This window comes from Solanum pennellii, chromosome 9, assembly GCF_001406875.1.
Source record: "Solanum pennellii chromosome 9, SPENNV200".
In the NCBI taxonomy this organism is placed as follows: domain Eukaryota; kingdom Viridiplantae; phylum Streptophyta; class Magnoliopsida; order Solanales; family Solanaceae; genus Solanum; species Solanum pennellii.
The window spans coordinates 4,700,971-4,722,245 of NC_028645.1; the positions used below are offsets into that span (position 1 = coordinate 4,700,971).

Genomic DNA, 21,275 nt, shown 5'->3' on the forward strand with positions numbered 1-21,275 from the left:
GGGGGGGGGGGGGGGTAAGGGGATTCATGGATGCCTTCATGATGATTGAAAGAATAAAATTTGATCAGAAGATTTCATTTTTAATCAAGAGAATGAATTAATTGTTATAGTTTTGTAGTGGACAAAATATTTTAGGTAGGTTAGGTTTTGGTTTGTGTCATTATTTATTTGGAAAAATATCTAATTACATAACTTGTTTTATCATACTATCGAAAATTTTCTCTCATTTCAAAAAATTATAAATTTTTTTATACTCTCTCTTATTCTTGGATATATCAATTTACGCAATGTATTGATCGGATACATCATTTAATGCGATATGTCGCCATCACTTTATGCAATATAACAGTTGTATATATCACTTTATGCAATGAATCGAGATGTTGAGTGATGTATCTGAAATCGGGACGCAATGTATCAGGACATTTTGGAATATATCTGGATTCTACCAAATTTAAGAAATTTTTGTAATTTAGGATGTAATTAGCTCCTAACACTATAAAAAATTGTATAAAATTTCCTTTACTTGTTTCCTATAAAATTTTTATATCTAAAACGTTACTCACAGTAACGTTTTAGTAGTAAAACGTTACTATGACTAACAACGTATATCAATCTAACGCCGTCAGCTTTTTAAAAATGAAATATACCCTAAAACGTTACTGTGAAATACATTTATACTAGTTTTTGTAAATTTTTTAAAAAACGTATTATTATAATAAATTGCTTTATATAATGACTTAATTTGATCAAAACCTCTGAAATGTATTACGTCTAGAAATATAAATTGTTGGGTATTGCATTCATTCATAGTCGTGATCGAACATGTTATATATTCTATCAAACATGTCACAATCTGTTTGATAAACTTACTTAACAAATAAAGTATGCACATTTCTTTTTATAAACTTTTGGCAACTATAGTACATCTTAATAAGTGTGTGATATCAAAACTAATGTCATTGATTGGTTCGATTCCTTAGAGCAACATATTGTATGTGACATGTATTGGCGTAGGGGGTGAGATTGACTTTAATCGAGTCTAAACGATTTTCGATCACTAGATTAATCAACCTATAATATTTACCTTGGTCCACATGTACAAACACAAACGATCGAATCAGAATATTATATATCATTTAAGTACTCCAAAGAATCAAACGGAGTCAATCAAAAATTTGCATATTTTTCTAATCATATAATGAAATAAATGCAAATTTTATTTTAAATCAAATGAAAGTGAAACAACTAATAGGACCAAAACAACTATAGCCGCCCTCATCCACCCCTATTTGTCTCTTTTTCCTTTTTTTTTTGTATCATATGTATATGCCTCACAAAGCTTATCCAACAATAAATATGCATCTTAGAGTCAAATATGTCTTTATGGTAATTATAAGATTATAAATAATCTAATCTTACTAAGTATGTCACTTCTACTAAATTACATATACTAAACATTTGAACAACATCTTTTTAAGTCAGAAATCCATGTGATTTTAATATTTAGCCAGCAAGTACACGATTGATTAATAGTGCCAATAACATAAATACAAAATATGACAGTCAAACTACAAGTGCCTTATATTGGCTTGACTTAAAAGCATCTTTTTATGTAGAGTTTGTTTTGAAGGTCCCTAAAGAGATTTGATTCTATTTATGCATGTTTTATTATCATAATTATTAATTCTTAGTCGATTATTAAAAAATAATTAAGAACTAATTGCTTATTTTTATAAGATTTTTTGCCTAATTGCTCCAATGAACATGTTTCAAGTTTGTCATCTTTGGTTATAACTACTCGAGGACTGTTCTATGTTGTAACTTTTTGTTAGATAACATCTCTAGCTAGAGAAAAAATAAACAAATTTTCTTTGTTTCTTCTCTTTCTTTGTATCCTCTTGACTAGGGACTTAAATACTAGTACAAGTCAATTGAGTCCCACATTGGTTGGATTAAGTCGAATATAGATTTATTAAATTGTGAGGGTACCTAATGATTGCGGTATGAGTGTCAGCGGGTACTATTAGATCAATAATTTTAGAAAATATTTAGTTTCGCAGAAAGGTTATAGTTTTACGTGCACTATTAACTTTAAAATAAATCTTCCTCGGGTGGGATGAGGAAAATTAATATTTTTATATATGTGATCTTAAATGTCAATTATCACCTCATGAACTAACTTTTGAAGTTGAATTCGATTTTATCATATATAGTTAGATCCGTCCTAATCATTGTTCAGTTGATATTAAGTCCCTTCTTATATCATTCACACTCCGGATGTACAGTCCTGAGTCTAACAAAGGAGCTAGGGAGTGTTGAGTTTCACATCGGTGGGCTGAGAAAAATTGATCTTGTTATATGTTCTTGCCTTCTTGGTATATCCCGAGTAGCTTATAATCTAACTTTTGAGTTGAATTTTATCGAAAAAATCATATTTTATCAAGGAGTAATATATGTGTATTTTATTAAACCAATAAATGTACTATGTGTGTATTATTTATAGTTTAATTGAAACTAATTTCCAAATTCCAACCATATTTGCTAAGGATATCTGACAAGAACAACCCAACTAATTAAGGGTCCGTCTGAAATTCTTAGAAATTAGACAAATAGAAGACTATTTCTGTAGTAAAATAAAGTGTTTACCAAAAAAAAGTAATAAAGTAATTAATCAGCACATATTTTACAAATTATCTAAGAATATGGTCTACAAATATTTACGTACAAAATACACCTTTTTTCTATAAATTTTATGGAGTCCATTCACACAGTTCACCTCTATTTAATTTATGGAATAAAGAAAAATATATCCCTAAATTATGGTAAATAGTGTAGATATCTCTTGTTATATTTTTAAAATATTGATGCTCATGAATTCAAAGCTAGAGCATATACTTTAACGGAAGACTAAATATGGACACATGCGCAATTTTATCATCGATTTGATATTTAATAAATGTCGGGTCAGTTGATAAGATTATGACACGTGTATGTCCGTTAGTATAAAAGTTATATATGCTCTAGTTTTTTAACAACTGTGGAACCAATGCCCCAAAAATATTACAGTGAATATCTAAATGTAATTTATGATAGTTAGAGAGTATATTTATCTTTTCCACTTTCATTTATATTACCAAACACTATTTATTTCATTCCATTGTATATATCCGTTACTTTTTGATAACTATGCTTAAATATTTCTAGTCTAGTATGAAAAAACAATTGAAATTTATTTGAACATAATTTTAATTATTTTTTCATTATACGATATTGTATTCCATAGTTCATAAAAGCTCATAATATATGCATCTAAAATAGTTTTCAAACATCAAAATATAAAATAAATAGTTTTCAAACATCTAAATATAAAATATGAATGTCCCATATATTAGTGACGGAACTGATCAATGGAAGAGATTATTATGATTTAGTTAGATTTTTTTTTTCCAATTAACAAAAAATATAGTCTCAAGAGACGTTAAGCTGTAAAAATATTACTTATAAAACTTATTTTTCCTACTCATATTAGTGTCTTTTCATATTATAAAAATATAATTATTTTCTTAATGAAAATTATTTGTATTTAACATGAAAAATTGAAATACGTTTTACTGTCTAAACACAAAGACACCCTAATATAATTTTGAGGAGAGGATCAAAGCAAGTACTTGACCAAGTTGTTCCAAATCTTAACTCCAACTAAAAAAAACAATTATCTCTCTTAATTAATCCATATTTAGACAAAATTAACAATATTCAACAGAGTTTAGAAATAATCAAGTCTCATCAATAATACAAAAGATAAGACATGAGAGAGGACGATCACCTTTTCGTAACATTATACATATTAAAAAATATTATGAGGAGCTAATAACACTTGTTTTATAATATTAAAAGATGGTAAATTGTTAATATAATATTGTCACCTTTATCAGATTCTACTTAACTCGAATGTCTTCATTCTCATCAACTTGTGTGCCTAATTAAAAAAATATTAAAATATTCACAAAGTTATGGTCCTACTTCTACTTCTTGTTTCTTAGTCTACAAACAAGAATTACAAGTAGTATAATAGAGATATGATTAATATTAGAAAATGAAAGTTAATTAAAGGGTACTTTTTTTTCAAAATAATTAGGGGACAAAGATTAGAGAGATATACATGTATTAAGTGTGTGAATGAGGTGACACTCTTTGATTGGGATGTGGTTGGCATTAAATTAAACAACTTATAACTAAAATTGCATTAAATTATCATATGTCTTTTCAATTAAAATTCAAACTTGATCTCGAGTGATTTTGATGGTTTGTTTTTTATTTGTTATTTTATCTATTTCAGTTTGTTTGTGTTACTTTCACTTGATATAAAATTTAAGAAAAAAAATAAAATCTAAATTTTATGGTATTAATTAAAACTCTTAATGTAAAAATATGTCAGATATATCAAAATATTATTAAATTTTATGATCTTAATATACACGTACAAAAATAAAATATTATTAAATTTTTTTAAAAAGGAACATTTTTTTTAACAAAGAGAGTATTAAATTACATAGCCTTGATTTATGGCGCATAATTCAAGTCAAATTAAGTATCTATATTTAATTTGTGTATTTTCACCGACAGTTATCTGTAAGTTGTTATTATTATAAAATTTAAAATTCTTATTAGTTTGATTTAAGAATAATAACAACTTTAGGTGAGCTAGGTCTAAACCTATCAACTGGGTTGGGGCCTGATGGCTGGGCTGGCAGAGGTTTAGTTTGGCCCAAATGTTCAGTTGGGGCTTCGGCTCTTCGATGCATCGGTTCGGCTAGTTAACGATATTTTTTTAATTTGATTATTGGATATTGATTGTTTTGTCTCGAGCTAAGAAATTTAACCTTGTATTACATGGTATTTTTTACTATCTCAGATTTTAATTTGCGTTTAGGTGTTTAAATTGAGGTTTTATATTTAAAGTTGAGAAATCGTAATTTGGAGATTCGAGAGTTAATTCCAACTCGATTTTCAATAAAATTTCACATTTTGAGCCACTTTTGTACACTTGACATTGATTTTTGATTTTGTATTTTGTTAATTTCTACATCTATGATTTTAAACTTGTTAATACCACATTATTTACTTGATTTTGAATTAGTTGGGATGGTGCTTATTTACTTGCTTGAAACAATTATTCCATGAAGAATATCTCAATTATGAAACACATGATTTAATTTATAGTAGTATATTCTTAATTTCACATAGTTATATATATGTCAACGCTAACAAATTTCACAAATCTCAGTGTGATTTTCAAAATTTAATATTGACCAGTAAATATATAGTAGTTATATTAATTTAACTTAGGTAAGTTTTGTGTTTGTATTGACTGTATTTCATAATTGACTTGCAAAGGTTAAATCCAAGTGCAAAAGTTCAAAAGCTACATTACAAATCAGACCATTATTTTCCTTCACGTATCTCCCACCATGTTGGAAACGTGGCACTTCATGATCATTAAAAACAAATAAAAAATTAAAAATGAAAATAGCTGCCTTTCTAAAAAAAAATTTTTTTTTTTTAAAATGAAAAAATTAGGCAGCGATTTTTTAAAAAGAAAATTAAAAAAAAAATATATTTTTTAAAAAAAGAAATTGAAAATTGCTGCAGTAGCAGTGATTTTGCTTTTTCCAGTGGAGGAAATCGTTGTTGTTCCAGCAATTTTGCCATTTTGGTTAATATAAAATTTTATATACCGTTTTAAAATTTTTGTTAATATTTTACACTATTTAGGCTCCGGAGTCCTCTATAGAGAGCAGCTGATACAAAAAAAAAGGAGATGCTTCAAAAACATAAGGTTGATTACTTTTCATATTATTTGGATCCTTAATTTCCTTTGGTATATTGCTAATAGGTCTATTACTGCATTAAAGATATCAGTAGTAACATTCACTAAAATATCATCTTTGTTTGATCAGACATATTGATTGTATTGATGGTATTTAATTGAGACTTGATCAGAGTAATATCGATCATTATAAAATTTATCAAATTAATTACTATATTTTGTAGTCATTGAAAAAGTGAAAAAAATTCATGATCAAACGCATATTGATTGTATTGATGGTATTTGATTGAGACTTGATCAGAGTAATACCGATCATTATAAAAGTCATCAAATTAATTACTATATTTTGTAGCCATTGAAAAAGTGAAAAAAAATTCATGATCAAACGCATATTGATTGTATTGATGGTATTTGATTGAGACTTGATCAGAGTAATACCAATCATTATAAAAGTCATCAAATTAATTACTATATTTTGTAGCCATTGAAAAAGTAAAAAAAAAAAATTCATGATCAAACGTGTCCTTAGGAAAAGCATTAAACTTTACTATTGACCAACATGAAGCTTTGTTTGGCTAGATTAAAATCAAGAAAGATAGAGAGTAACAACAAAACAGTGTTTTTTATTTGATTAAATTCCTTTTGTCTCTTATCATACATTTTATAGTAGTAGTAGCCCTTTGATAAATGTTTATAATTAGTTATTGACTAACTTGGTCTAATCCAAAATTCAATTATTTGATACCTCTAAACAATTTTTTTAATGGAGTGTTTGGTTAAACATCTCTTTCTATGTTGGAGATTTGATGATTTACATATTATATTTTGAAAGAGATAGATGGACCTCTTCTCTTGAAGAGATTGATTGGATTTTAATTTTAATTTGAATAGGTATTAAAATTGGATTTAATGGGATGAAAGTAATTAATTAAAGGATAATCTTTTAGTTGAAATATATATTTGGTAGGTAAATGAGAGTCAAATAATTATAACACAAATGGTATAGTTCGATCCTTCTACCACAAATACACAACATTCCTTTCTTTCATTTTTCCTATCTCTATCGCATAATAATAATTACAATAACTATGTCTCGATTTTAAGGAAATTAGAATTGACTATATTAATTTTAGTGATCTCTGAATTTTTATATTATCTTCGGAATATAGGAGATATGCTTAATTATATAATTTAATTTTTAATTTCATTGTGTTGAACTTATGTTGAAACTATCAATCTTGTACAAACAACATCTAGAAGTAGGGTCGAATCTCTAGTCAAATATGAAAGTCCAAATTCAAATGTGCTTATTTGTTTGACCTTTTTAGTTCTGGACTAATTAGAATTAGTATGAGAAGAAGTCATTGAAGACAAATTTTTTATAAAAACGTTATTTCACTCTTTGACCAACACAATTACATACCCAATATTTTCATATACAGTTGAATTTGAGAAAGGTATAATGTATGTAGACCTTATCAGAAGTAGATAAATTGTTTCTGATAAATCTTCGACTCAAAGAAAAGTAATTTCAAGCCGTCCAAAAAAAGTAACAAAAATACAAAAAACATAAGATAGTAACAGAACAACAGACAATAGCAGAAAAGTAACTACAACAAAATAAAAGGATAGTGGAAGTATAAAAAGTAACAAGTAGTAATAGAAACCGAAGGACAAGGAATTACGGAGCAATACTACAACTATTATACCTATTCCCTTCTACCCTAATATACGTCCTCCACAACCATGTCCTCGGTGAGCTAAAAATGGTCATCTAGATTCCAGATCACCTCCCCCAATGCTTCTTCGGTCTACATCTACCTCTTTTGAAACCATTCTTTGTCAGCCTTTCACACCTCTGCATATGACATTAATTCATAGATCTCCTATTACCCTGGATATCCTCATTTCTAAACCTACCTCTCCTATTGTGCTCATACATCCATGAAACATTCTTATTTATGCGACTTTCAATTTCTAGATGTTGGAGTTCTATGACAATCACAACGTCAATAGAAAATTTTATAGTCAAACATCTTGGGCTCAGAACTATGATATATCTCCCTCCGTTTCATATTAATTGTCGTATTTCATTTTCGGAGATTTAAAAGTTTTATGTTTTATGTTAAAGGAAATACAGCGTGATTGAATATTGAATGGAACGTCCATATAATGATGATAATTGTTCCTTTGTGGGTTTCAAAAAAAAAATCCAAGAATGATGTGCCTCGATCATATTGGGCCCATTAATTACCTAAGCCCAAAAGTATAGTCGATTTCACAAAAAAAAATTATACAAATGTATAAGAGATGCATATACACCTTTATACATATTATATGTATATAATATATAAAGCTTAGTAAGGTGAAAGGTAATAAAACATAAAATAAAGGAATTTCGATGATTAATTTGTTACATCGTCCTTGTTTATATCGATCGATCTCGAACCACTTAGTTGTCAAACAAGAAATTAAACTTAATAAGTCTCATATAAAATTATAGGTTTTTATTGTTCTCTAAATTAATCAGAAATTATCAATGGATACTGATGGTAGGTGGACTCTTCAAGGCAATACTGCCATTGTTACTGGAGGCACTCGAGGCATAGGGTATGTCATCTAATTTCTCCGTCTATCTACAGAGCCGGAGCTACGATTTGAATTCAAGATTTATTTTGTTATGCTACTAACTCTAAATTAATATTTTTGTAGGAAATTTGAAGAAAAAAAAAATAGCGGTACTTTGAAGTCTAGCTAATTAGCAATCATAACGATATAAATTGGTTAATTATCAAATGTAACAATAGTTCAGTATATCAATTTGCCCCCGCTTTCTTAAGGATCCTCGCTAATTCTACTCAATTTCTAGCTCCGTCCCTATTATATAAGTCATGATATGGATATATATTGATTACATATAGTAAATTTCTAATAATTCATCTTTTTTTTTTGGTCTATTTGTACATGTTAGGCATGCCATTGTAGAAGAATTAGCAAGTTTTGGAGCAAATGTTTATACATGTTCACGTAACCAAATGGAGCTTGATGAATGTCTTAGACAATGGAAAGCAAAAGGTTATAAAGCTGGAGGGTCTATGTGTGATTTACAATCAAGATCTCAACGATTAAAGTTTATGGACAATGTTAGCAGCTATTTTGAAGGAAAAATCAATATTCTTGTAAGTTCAACTATGCAATCATTTTCTTTAATAATTTTTAAAAAAAAATTACTAGCTCGACTAATTTGTATTAGCATTGGAAATTTAGAATAGGCCTATAAAAGGGATGAATGGTTCCCTCCAAAAGTGTCTCCACTCTAAGGGGGTCATTTGCATTTTTGACCTATTTTGCGTTGATTTTTAATTTTTACATTCTCAGAACAAATAACTTTTTATATCATAATATTCTATAAGTTTAAAAATCTTTGTGTCTCACGAGACATAAATTTGAGTTATAGGTAAAAAAAATTAACTTATTTAAGAGAAAAAATTAAAATTCGATCTGTTTGAAGAACAAAATATGTAATTAAATAATTTTAAGGCTCAAAATTAACTAAGAGCGGAGGAGATCCAACAATTTTATCAGACTTTGCAAAATGTTTGAGGTCATAAAAAGAAAAGAAACTTTTAGTTATGTGTTTTTACTCGTTATAGTAGGTTATCATCTTTTATTTTTAGGTATACTTCTAGCAACAATAACGACATATTGAATACGTACATATGTTTTTGTTTTTATCTTATGAAAAAGATGTTTCTAATAGACCATTGAATTTTAAAAAAGTGCAAATTAAAAATTATTTCACTACCGATGTGAAGTTAATTGAACTCCATGTGATTAAGTTAATTGTTGCTATATTTTACTCAAGTATTATTAATTTGACTTGATTTTTTTTTTTTTATGTTTATTAGATAAATAATGCTGCTGTGGTTTTATCAAACATAGCAACAGAATACACTCATGAAGATTACAACACTATGATGGGCACAAATTTTGAGGCTTCTTACCACTTATCTCAACTTGCACATCCCTTCTTAAAAGCCTCAAAAAATGGAAGAATTGTATTCATTTCTTCTGTTGCTGGCTTTGTCTCTCTGCCCTTATGTTCCATTTATTCAGCAGCTAAAGGTAGTAAGCTTGTTGGACTATGATCGAAAAATTACGTTTTATGTCTATTTTTAAAAATATTAATGTCACGTAGATATAACAGGTTAAATTACGAAAAAAAATGAACTTAAAAATGAGTGATCTTTAATTTATTTTACCTCATTTGTTTTATTTAGGCAAGATTTTTATATTTGTCTGATAAAAAATTCCAAGATCACTTATTTCAAGGTTATTAGGGTACTATTTAATTACTTGTTTTTGGATATAACTTGTATATACCCCCATTTGTCAAACATACAAGTTGAGCTGAACTTGTAGGGATGAAAATTGACTGAGTAAATAAATTAGTGGGTCCAACGGGCTGGTTTTAACATGTCCAATGGTATTTGCGTCGAGTCAAAATGAGCTAAACAATGATTCATAATCTAAATCGTTCAACTTTATATTATTATTTTTATCAAGTTCTAATTTCTTTGTTTGTTTGCTTATTTTTGTTTACTTACTATATATATATATAACAAAAATGAAGTTTTTTTTGGTATTGTTTTGATAAAATCATCGTGCATCAATTCGAATTATATATTTAGCTTAAATTAATATATTTTTTAGATGGACAAATCAAAATAAACTGAATATATAAAGAATGAATCATTAACCTTTTTAATTTAAATAGATTTGACAAATTATATTTTTTTATACTAATTTTCACCCTTATCATAGAAGAGTATGAAGAATATTTACACTAGAACATGTACTAATCTTTGATTTATTTTACCATTTTCTTCTGTAAAATAAGGGGCAATAAACCAATTGACAAGGAGTTTGGCATGTGAATGGGCTATGGACAATATTAGAGTTAATGCAGTTGCACCATGGGTGATCAAAACTTCTCTCATCGAAGCAGCTTCAGTAAGTTTAAGCATATTTCGATATAATTATTTTTAGATTTGAATCTTAATTTTTTAAATTTTAAATATATTTTTAAGTCTGAATCTTAATTTTTTCAGATTTTAGTTATCGAATAAATTTGTTTTAATTATGTGACATCCACTAAATATATATGTAAGATGTCTATCCAAGGATTTCTATAAAGATGACAACTCACACTATCTTACCGTTCAATGTTAAGGTCATTAATTATCCACTATTATCAATTATTATATATCGTTCATCATTATCTACCATCACTAACATCTTTAGCCAAAGCCACTACCATTATCAATTATCTCTACAATCAAACTGTCACTATAACTAGCAGTAATTTTTAATAATTATCATTAACTATCATCACCAATTAATAATCGCCATCATTAGCTCATATCAGTCATCATTATCATTATTAGTTTTCACTATCACAAATCAATCGCCACCACAATATACCTTCATCACCACTCACTATTATCCAAATACATTGCACCGTTAACAAGCACCAATTTCAATCGGTACACACAATTACATATGACGCTAGTTATTACCATCATCAACCACTATATATGAAACTTAGTAAAATTATTTTATCGATATAGTATTAGTTTAGTCTAGTATTTTGTTAAATTATACTATATTTATAAATTTTTAGATAAAGATAAACTTTTATAAGATCAGATTTTCAAAAAAAAAAAAAAACAAGTCTATCTCAATTATTTTGTATTCAAATCTCAATGCATCCTCTTAATATTTATATGTGAATGTATTCTCAAATTCAGAAATCTAAATGTGTATTTAAATTTAGACGTATTAATTTTAATAAAAACGATCAAAACCCTATTCACTTTGTATCTGATTTTTTGCAGAAAGATCTAGAAATGAATAAAAGGATCAATAAATTAGTGAGTCGAACTCCTATTGATGGTCGAGCTGGAGAGCCAAAAGAAGTATCAGCCATGGTTGCCTTCCTTTGCTTACCATGTGCTTCATATATCACTGGCCAAATTATGTGAGTTGATGGAGGAATAACTATTAATGGATCTTGTTAATTATTGTCATCACATCAAATAAAAATAAAAATAAATAATTAATTAAAACGTTAGTGATATCAGAAGTCTTGAATTTGATTTATTCGTGAGTGAATCGTATGTTTGGAGTTGGATAGTAGAATTAAAGATTTGTAGAATGGCTTACCAATTAAATGTTCTATAATTTGTAATTTTAAGTTTGTTACACGAAGAGTTAAAATTAAAATTGTGTTGAAAAGGAAAAGAAGCATTTTTTTAAAAAAAGAAAAGGGATTAAAAGTGAAATTAAAACAAACAAATTGAAATAAAAATAAAAAGATAATTCAAAACGTAATAGTTATATATATCTAAGAGGTTTAATTATGTTATTCATAATTTAATTAAAATTTTCAATTTCTTGATAACAAATATGATGTATCAAGATGGATTGCAAATGATACTACGTAATATTTTTGAAAAGAATAAAATATACGCAAATGAAGAAAGTTTCAATAATGTTGATATTTTTCAAATTTTCATATACAAAATAGTTAAAAGAACAAAGAATTTTATTGATAGAGAAAATTGAAATAGAAAATATACTTTTCGACATAGCTTTCACCACCTAAGAGCATATACTTTTAGGCTTTAACTAACTGCCTTCACTATCATTACTTAGCCACCTCCACTATTGCAAGTTGTCTTCGAGCTCGTATTAAAGTCAGAATTTTTATTAAAAAAATCTAAAATATAAAAAAATAAATAGATAAATTATCCGAAGAGGTTTAACATAATTATATATATATAAAAATAATTTTTATCATATATAAATAATATAATTTTTTGTTATAACAAATTCAAATAAACTTCTAATTCGGTTCCGCCCTTGTTATCACGTGCTTAGGCACGTGCTCTGACCAAATTAGTTGCGTGTTAGGCATGTGTTGTGATCACAACTATTATACTTCAACATTTAACAATATTAATTAATTTTCTCTTTTAATATACTTTTGTTTAGTTTATTTTTTACAAAATATTGAAACTTATTAATTTCAAAGTTTTTATTTAATTTGTGTAAAATCATAAGATTAATGAACAAATAAAGATCTAGAAATCCATTGTGGTACCATCATTGAAGTACTCTAATTGACATGACATATATATTAGCTAGCCAATATAATTTGAGTATACATGTCACAAACTTTGTAATATTACAGCTGCAATTTAACCACTTTTTCATGCCTTGCCTTAATTATTACATTTTGTCACCTATATTTGCTTAATTCCTATTTGATCTGCATTTAACAAGCAAGAACTATAAATGGCAGAAAAAAATGAATCCAATAATAGTGAAGATGGAAGGTGGACTCTTCAAGGGAAAACTGCACTTGTTACTGGAGGCACTAAAGGCATAGGGTAAACTTATTTGAGTTTTAAGTGTTTCATGTATCTATTGATTTTAGTCTGTATACATTGATTATAAACATATTATATACATGAATTATGTAAATGTGTTGTACATTTTTTGGCTATTAACTCTAGTTAAATTATATACACACTATTTTTCTCAGACTCCAGTTATAGTATTGAATTTATTATTGTTATTGTTGTTGATATTATTTTTCTATTATTTTGGTTAAAAATTAGACATGCTATAGTAGAAGAATTAGTTGGATTTGGTGCCATAGTTTATACATGTTGTAGAAACCAAGAACAACTTGATTAGTGTTTAGAGAAATGGAGAGGCAAAGGTTACAAAGTAGAAGGATGTGTATGTGATTTGACTTTAAGACCCAAAAGAGAGATGCTTATGGAGAAGGTTATCAATTTTTTTCAAGGAAAACTCAACATTCTAGTAAGTTTTTTTCTTAATAGAATTTTACTTTCTTCGTTTCAATTTACGTTATACATTTTAATTGAATTTCAAGTGAAAGAAAAAGGAAAACACTTTGATAACTTCTGGTGAGGGTCGAGGTAAAGTCAAATACGTGAAAGGGATGCATTTGAACTTAAATAGGTTAAGTTGGATGATTGCTTTTTTATTATTATTTAACATTGAATCCCTCAATAAAAAATTACACTATATATTTAAGATAATTCTTCTACTTTGTATATATACTAGATACTACCTTAAACATAAGAAAAATCTAACTCGAATGTAAAATTACGACAATAATCCCAACTAAAAATAACACATTTAACTTCAATGTTAGAAATACTACAATTACCCCAATTAAAAACACTCAATTTGATATATGTTTTGTATATTATATTTCATATTTATAAAAAAGGATTGTGCCTTTTCTGAAAGGTAGTGACTTTTCTGATCAGCCACATGAATAAACACATATTCATACTATCAATTGTAATTGACTATAAATAGAAGATTTTCTCTCATTTTTATTATGAATTTTCTAATTAAATTTTCTACTCTTTTTCTCTTAATAAAAATTCAATTGTGATCTATAGTCATTGAGTGAGTTCGTAGTTCAGCGAGACTTGAGGTATACACTATATATTCTGCTAAAATAAATCATAATGTTTTTTAATTATTTTTTTGTATTTCGAAGGAATATTTTGACGCAATTGTTGATTGATCTTATATATATCACATATACATAATTTAATATACACATATAATACATGTATCGAGAAACTAGTATATATAAATAGAAAGTCTGAATCTATCACTGTCGTTATAACCGGAAGATATTTAACCACTTTTTTGTTTTTCTTTGAGGATAGATAAATAATGTAGGTACACAGATGGGCAAGCCAGCTACAGAGTTCACTGAGGAGGATTACTCTATTATCATGATAACCAATTTTGAAGCTTCTTACCACATCTCCCAAATTGCACATCCAATTTTGAAGGCCTCAGAAAGTGGTAGCATTGTCTTCATCTCTTCTGTTGTTGGGTTTGTGGCATTTCCAGCAAGTTCCATCTATTCAGCAAGTGAAGGTAATCCTTATTCAATCAACATGTTATTCGATATTTGTATTGACGTCTAATTAAATTTAATATCGTGCATCACAAGACTAAGTAAAATTTCTAAAATAATCTAGGATTAATCATCTTTACATAAATTTCTAGAATTATCCATACACAAAGTATAAATAGATCATAAGCGATCTTATTCATTTGTAATCAAGACAATTCAAAGCAATTAGATAAGTCTTCTTCCGTAACCAAGTTATCCTTTTTAATATCTTCATTAATTTCTTTTTTTTTTTGCTTTTTTTTTTAAGTTTAAATAATTTTTTTTTAAAAAAATCAAATCGCAACGGTTTTTAATTATTTTTTTTCTTTTTTTAAAAATTAAATCGCTAAAATAGATTTTAATTTAAAATCGCCGCCTTGGCAGCAATTTTATTTTTAAAAAAATTAAAAAATTTAATTAAAAATCGCTGCGATTTGATTTTTTTAAAAAAAATTATTTAAACTTAAAAAAAAAAAAGTTTAAAAAAATTTTAAACTGAAGTCGCTGCATCAGCAGCGACATAACCAAAACATAATAAAATATATATATTTGAAAATCGCTCCTTCGGGAGCGATTTTGTTTTAATTTTTTTTTAAAAAAAAAAAGTCAAATTTAACAAATCGCTCTTATAGCAGCGATTTTACTTTTTTTCGACAGATAAAATCACTACTTAGTGAGCGATTTTGCCGTTTTAGTTAAAAAAAAAATTATATACCGTTTTAGAATTTTTGTTAACATTTTTTACCCTTTAGGCTCCGATTCCGTGTTTATTGATTAGGCTAATAAAATATCTTACCTATTATACTTCTCTTCTGCTCTTCTCTTTACAACCTATTTATTATTGAATTTTGCTTTCGATGAAACTTTTTATATTCTGAAACTGAAACTTGTGATTTCTAATTAAGAATGAGAAATCTGACCATTCTATCATAACTCATGCTAATAATACATGTAATGTGTATTTGGCAGAGTACGACATAACTCATTTTTATGGAAAATATTTTCCAGTGTCTGAAAAAAAAATTAAATATGCATTAAAGATAAGTAATCATACTAGCAAGTCGGAGTTGTTTTGATGAAGTTTTTGAGTATTAAGGATAAATAATAATATCAAAATGTTAGTTGAAATAAGGTGAAGTTCAAAAGGAAAATGACTTTTCTAATATTTTGATTGAAAATATTTTTGTGGAAAATCATGTTCTATCAACCAAATGAAATAATATCATTTTCTTATGAAAAAATGTTTCTAAGAAATGAATTTTATTGTATTAAATACATTTTTCATGCTTCAAAGATTACTAAAAACTTTAAAAATTATTATCTCAAAAATAATTACACTTTCATAATGTTGCATTTGATATATTAAAAATGTAATATGGGCAAACTAAAGTAAAACTACTAGTACCATTACACAAAATTATTTTTGTATTTTTTTTTTTCATGTTCATAGGAGCAATAAATCAACTTACAAGGAACTTGGCTTATGAATGGGCTAAAGATAATATTCGAGTAAACGCAGTCGCACCTTGGATTATTAAAACACCCCTCACCGAAGTAATAAAGGTAATTTAAATATTTTTCCTTGTGGAAATAATTTATTATAATCATGATTTGAATTATTAATCATTAAAAATCCTAACAATCGATGTTCATAACTTAAAAATCCTCTAATTGAAAAATGTTTTTTCTCTTTAAATATCTAGTTATTATATATTTGAGTCATTTTTCTAACAAGAGGTATATCAGCTATAAATGACAAAGTTATATTAAAATATATCTTTCAATTTTGTCATTTAAAGCTCATATAATTTTCGTTAGAAAAGTGGCTCATATATATTTCTACCACTATAAAAATTGCTTAGATATCCCAACATAATAAAGTAGCACATATATACCTTATTATCTAAAAGAAGTAAAAGAAAATCAATTGTAAACTATTTTTTGAAACATGATTATATTTTATTGCTTTGATTACCATTGTTTAAATTTCTTATTCTTAATTTTATTTATTTTATTTTATTCTTTAGTGTAAAACAAAGAAGAAAAAAAGAACAGTGAATGGAAAAAGAAAAAAAAAGTAAAATTAATATTTTTCCAGATTTATTGTAGTAACATTTTTTGTATCTGTAAAAAAATAATTGAGGCATATATGGTCAATTTATGAATTACTGGTTCAGTCAAATACAATAATTTTAATTAAAATCTTATATTAGTCGCAAGAAATACGTTGAGTATGCATAAATTATTAATTTAAAATCCAATTATTCAAATAAACTAGAATTCCAAACATTTAAACTTTTAATCTTGATTGCGCCTCTGATCGCTTATGTCATTACTAATATTGATCTGATTTTGTTCCAGAAAGATCCATTAATTAAAGAACATATGAAAAAAAATATTAGTAGAACACCAATTAGCAGAGCTGGAGAACCAAAAGAAGTTTCAGCAATGGTGGCATTTTTTTGTTTCCCTGCTGCTTCATATATTACTGGTCAAGTTATATGTGTTGATAGTGGACTCACAATCAATGGTTCTTATTAATTATTTTATTTTATGTCTTGAATAATAATAATGTACTTGAATTATTTGTAAGATGAACCTTTTATTAATTAGTTTAGAGCCCGTTTGGGTAGGCTTAAAAAAGAAGCTTTTAAGAAGTACTTTTGAAAGTATTGGAATTTATTTTTAAAATAAGTAGTTATATGTTTAGATAAAAATGCTGAAGTTAACAAAAAGTTGTTGATGTGTTTAGCAAATAAGTGCTGGTAAACAGTTTTTTTAATCAAAATGTCTGAAATACCCTTAAAAGTTGTTAATATGATAAAAGTTGATTAATTAATAATAATATATAATATATAATAATAATAAAATATAATAATAATAAATAATAATAAAATAAATAATGATAATAATAATAAAAAATATTAATAATAACATATAATAATAATAATAATTATATATATAATAATAATAAAAATAAAAATAATAAAATAAATAATAAAAATAAAAATAAAAATATTAAATATAAATAATAATAGTAAATAATAATATAACAATATGAAAATAATAATAATAAAATAAATAATAAAAATAAAAATAAAAATATTAAATATAAATAATAATAGTAAATAATAATATAACAATATGAAAATAATAATAATAATAATAATAATATATAATAATATTAATAATAAGTAATAAAATAAATAATAATAATAATATATAAAATATTAATAATAATAATAAATAATAAAATAAATAATAATAATATGTAAAATGTTAATAATTAATAATAAATAATAATAATAAATAATGATAATATATAATAATAATAATAAATAATAATAATAATAAAATAATATGAAGATGATAAAAATAATAATGATAATATGAAAATAATATGAAAATAATAATAATAATGATAATAATAATAATAAGAATAATATAATAAATATATAATAATATATAATAATAATGAAGAATGATAAAATAAATAAATAAATAATATTATAATAATAATAATAATATATATTAATAATAATAAAATAATAAAATATTAATACTACTACTACTAATAATAATAATAAAAGAATTAAGGGTAAAAAGATAATATACACAGTCAACATAAAACGATTTTTAAGTTAAAAAAAAAAGCACCTCTCACCTAGTTTTTAGCTTTTGACTTAAAATAAATTACTTTGATGTTTGTTAAACAATCTAATAAGTCAAAAACTGACTAGCTGTTACTTATGCACTAAACAATATTATCACAAATAAAATATTTTATAATAATTATTAACAGTAATAACATAATTATCGTTATATTATATTTTGATAATAATAATAATAATAATAACAATAAAGTTGCCATAGAAGGACAGAAAAGGATGATAAAGTATTTAACAATATCGAGTTTTAATTAATGTTGCCGTAGAAGGACAGAAAAAAATAAACAAGAAGACAATTCAGGGCGGCCACAGATAGTAATTGACAATTGACATGACATACAAGCTAGCTAATAAATTTGTGACTATAGTAAGTGTGCATGTCACAAACTTAGCAATATTGCACAGCTGTAATTGGACCACTTTTTTTATGACCACTTGGCACATTTGTCACATATTTAACACAAAAAGATGTTGCTTAATTCGTATTATTCAACTTAGGTTAACTAGCTAGAACTATCAATGGCAGAAAAAAATGAATCCAATAATAGTGAAGATGGAAGGTGGACTCTTCAAGGGAAAACTGCCCTTGTTACCGGAGGCACTAAAGGCATAGGGTAAACTTATTTGAGTTTTAAGTGTTTCATGTATCTGTTGATTTTAGTCTGTATACATTGATTATAAACATATAATATATATGAATTACGTAAATGTGTTATACATCTTTTGGCTATTAATTCTAGTTAAATTATATACACATTATCTTTCTCAGACTCCAGTTATAGTATTGAGTTTATTATTGTTATTGTTGTTGATATTATTTTTCTATTGTTTTGATTAAAAATTAGGCATGCCATAGTAGAAGAATTAGCTGGATTTGGTGCCATAGTTTATACATGTGGTAGAAATCAAGAACAACTTGATGATTGTTTAGAGAAATGGAGAGGCAAAGGTTACAAAGTAGAAGGATGTGTATGTGATTTGACTTTGAGATCCCAAAGAGTAATGCTTATGGAGAAGGTTATCAATTTTTTCCAAGGAAAACTCAACATTCTAGTAAGTTTTTTTAATTTTTTTGTTTTACTATTTTCTTTTCATTTCGTTTCATTTCAATTGAGATGATGCACTCTGATTAAATTAACAGTTTAAGAAAAGAAAAATCTTTTAAAACTTCAAGTTAGGATCAGTGGCGTAGCTATATATCTAGATTCAAGAATTATTTCTTGAACAATCTTTGTTGAAAAATTATATTATGCATATAAAAAAATAATATTGATATATGTATAGGTCAAGTATCTTTTTTAGAGATATATATTAAATTTTGAATACATTGAGCAAATTTTCTAATTTCGCCACTGATCAAGATCGAGGCGTAGCCCGATAGGAGCAAAGAGTGTATACGAACCAAAATTACACCATATGTATACGGTTAATATTACTTACTATGTATACATAGTAGATATTGAATCCTTTTATTTTCTTCGTGTAATTAGTTTTTCATATTTTTAACGCCTTTAATAAAAATTTTAATTTAGCTTTTTTGTGATAGACTAATGTATTAGCCATCAGTATTTTTGCGACTTAAAGTTATCTCATTAAAGTAAAATAAAATTTTAATATAAGCTATTTTTAAAATATAAAAAATATGTTTTTCTAGAATATTAAATGAAAATAAAAGTACATCATATAAATAGGAACAAAGAGAATACATATTTTATCTTATTTGAAATTTTAAAATTTACCTTAAAATTTCAAGTTCATATTCTGTATATTAAATTATTATTTTTCGAATCACGTTAATGAAAATTTTAATTCTGCAATTATTACCAGAAGATATCTAAACTTCAATTTTTTTTATATAGATAAATAATGCAGGTATACTAATAGTTAAGCCAGCTACAGAGTTCACTGAGGATGATTATTCTATTCTTATGAAAACCAATTTTGAAGCTTCTCACCACATCTCCCAAATTGCACACCCAATTTTGAAGGCCTCAGAAAGTGGAAACATTGTCTTCATCTCTTCTATTGCTGGGCTTGTGGCATTGCCAACAAATTCCATCTATGCAGCAACTAAAGGTAATTTTCGACTCTCGAGATCTGATTAATTCAAATTCGCACATTATAAAACCTATTTTTATATAAGGGTTGAGCTTCCAATGAGAAATTTTCATTTTCAGGACTCAGATTTGAGACGTCTAGTTAAAGATAGGGAATCCTAATCATGACCACCACTTATTAAGTGTATTTGACAGTATATGATATAATTAATTTTTTATAGAAAATATGACGTCTAAAAATAAATTAAATATACATTAAAGATTTGAAATCGTATTATTAGCAAATCGGAGATTGTTTCGATGATGCTTTTGAGTATTGAAGATAAATAATAATATCAAAATGTTAGTTGAAATAAGGTGAAGTTCAAAAGGAGAATGACTTTGAAAAATGCTTCTAAAAAAACATGTTCTATTAATCTAATGTAGCTAACCTATGGAAATTATGTTTTTAATAAATAACTTTTATCGTATATTAAATATATTTGTCATGTTTAAAGATGGTAAAGGAGCAAAAAGTATTCAATTTATTTTTTAATTTCTTTAAGTTTCAAATTATTTGAAATGTTTAGAATATTTTTGTAGACTACGGGCTATAGATGGATAGAGCCCTAAAGTACCACTAATAACTAAAACTTAATTATTATCTAGAAAATAAGTTTTATCTTTCAAAATATTGCATTATTTGATATATATATATA

General features: G+C 26.0%; 3 protein-coding genes across 3 annotated transcripts in view; all 3 read left to right on the forward strand.

The window, feature by feature from the left end:
• The first annotated feature begins 8,372 nt into the window (after nt 1-8,372).
• On the forward strand, nt 8,373-11,877 carry LOC107030717 (tropinone reductase 1-like). Its single transcript, XM_015231982.1, has 5 exons — nt 8,373-8,443; nt 8,805-9,012; nt 9,742-9,958; nt 10,734-10,837; nt 11,731-11,877. The coding sequence occupies exons 1-5, from the start codon at nt 8,373-8,375 to the stop codon at nt 11,875-11,877; spliced, it is 747 nt and encodes a 248-aa protein (XP_015087468.1).
• A 1,217-nt stretch (nt 11,878-13,094) lies between these two features.
• Nucleotides 13,095-17,506, forward strand: LOC107030622 (tropinone reductase 1-like). Its single transcript, XM_015231887.2, has 4 exons — nt 13,095-13,287; nt 14,617-14,833; nt 16,303-16,415; nt 17,214-17,506. The coding sequence occupies exons 2-4, from the start codon at nt 14,638-14,640 to the stop codon at nt 17,391-17,393; spliced, it is 489 nt and encodes a 162-aa protein (XP_015087373.1). The 5' UTR covers nt 13,095-13,287; nt 14,617-14,637; the 3' UTR covers nt 17,394-17,506.
• A 1,468-nt stretch (nt 17,507-18,974) lies between these two features.
• Nucleotides 18,975-21,275, forward strand: part of LOC107029382 (tropinone reductase homolog) — a 4,059-nt gene continuing 1,758 nt past the window's right edge. The window contains exons 1-3 of the mRNA XM_015230781.2: nt 18,975-19,134; nt 19,366-19,573; nt 20,380-20,596. Coding sequence (XP_015086267.1) covers nt 19,040-19,134; nt 19,366-19,573; nt 20,380-20,596 — 520 coding nt within the window. The 5' untranslated portion in view covers nt 18,975-19,039. The remainder of the gene's footprint in view (nt 19,135-19,365; nt 19,574-20,379; nt 20,597-21,275) is intronic.

Coding starts and splice junctions, on each gene's coding strand:
- LOC107030717 (XM_015231982.1), top strand. CDS start 8,373: ATGGATACTGATGGTAGGTGGACTCTTCAAGGCAATACTGCCATTGTT. Junction 9,959..10,733: donor CATTTATTCAGCAGCTAAAG/GTAGTAAGCTTG, acceptor CTGTAAAATAAG/GGGCAATAAACCAATTGACA. Junction 10,838..11,730: donor TCAAAACTTCTCTCATCGAA/GCAGCTTCAGTA, acceptor GATTTTTTGCAG/AAAGATCTAGAAATGAATAA.
- LOC107030622 (XM_015231887.2), top strand. CDS start 14,638: ATGGGCAAGCCAGCTACAGAGTTCACTGAGGAGGATTACTCTATTATC. Junction 14,834..16,302: donor CATCTATTCAGCAAGTGAAG/GTAATCCTTATT, acceptor TCATGTTCATAG/GAGCAATAAATCAACTTACA. Junction 16,416..17,213: donor CCCTCACCGAAGTAATAAAG/GTAATTTAAATA, acceptor ATTTTGTTCCAG/AAAGATCCATTAATTAAAGA.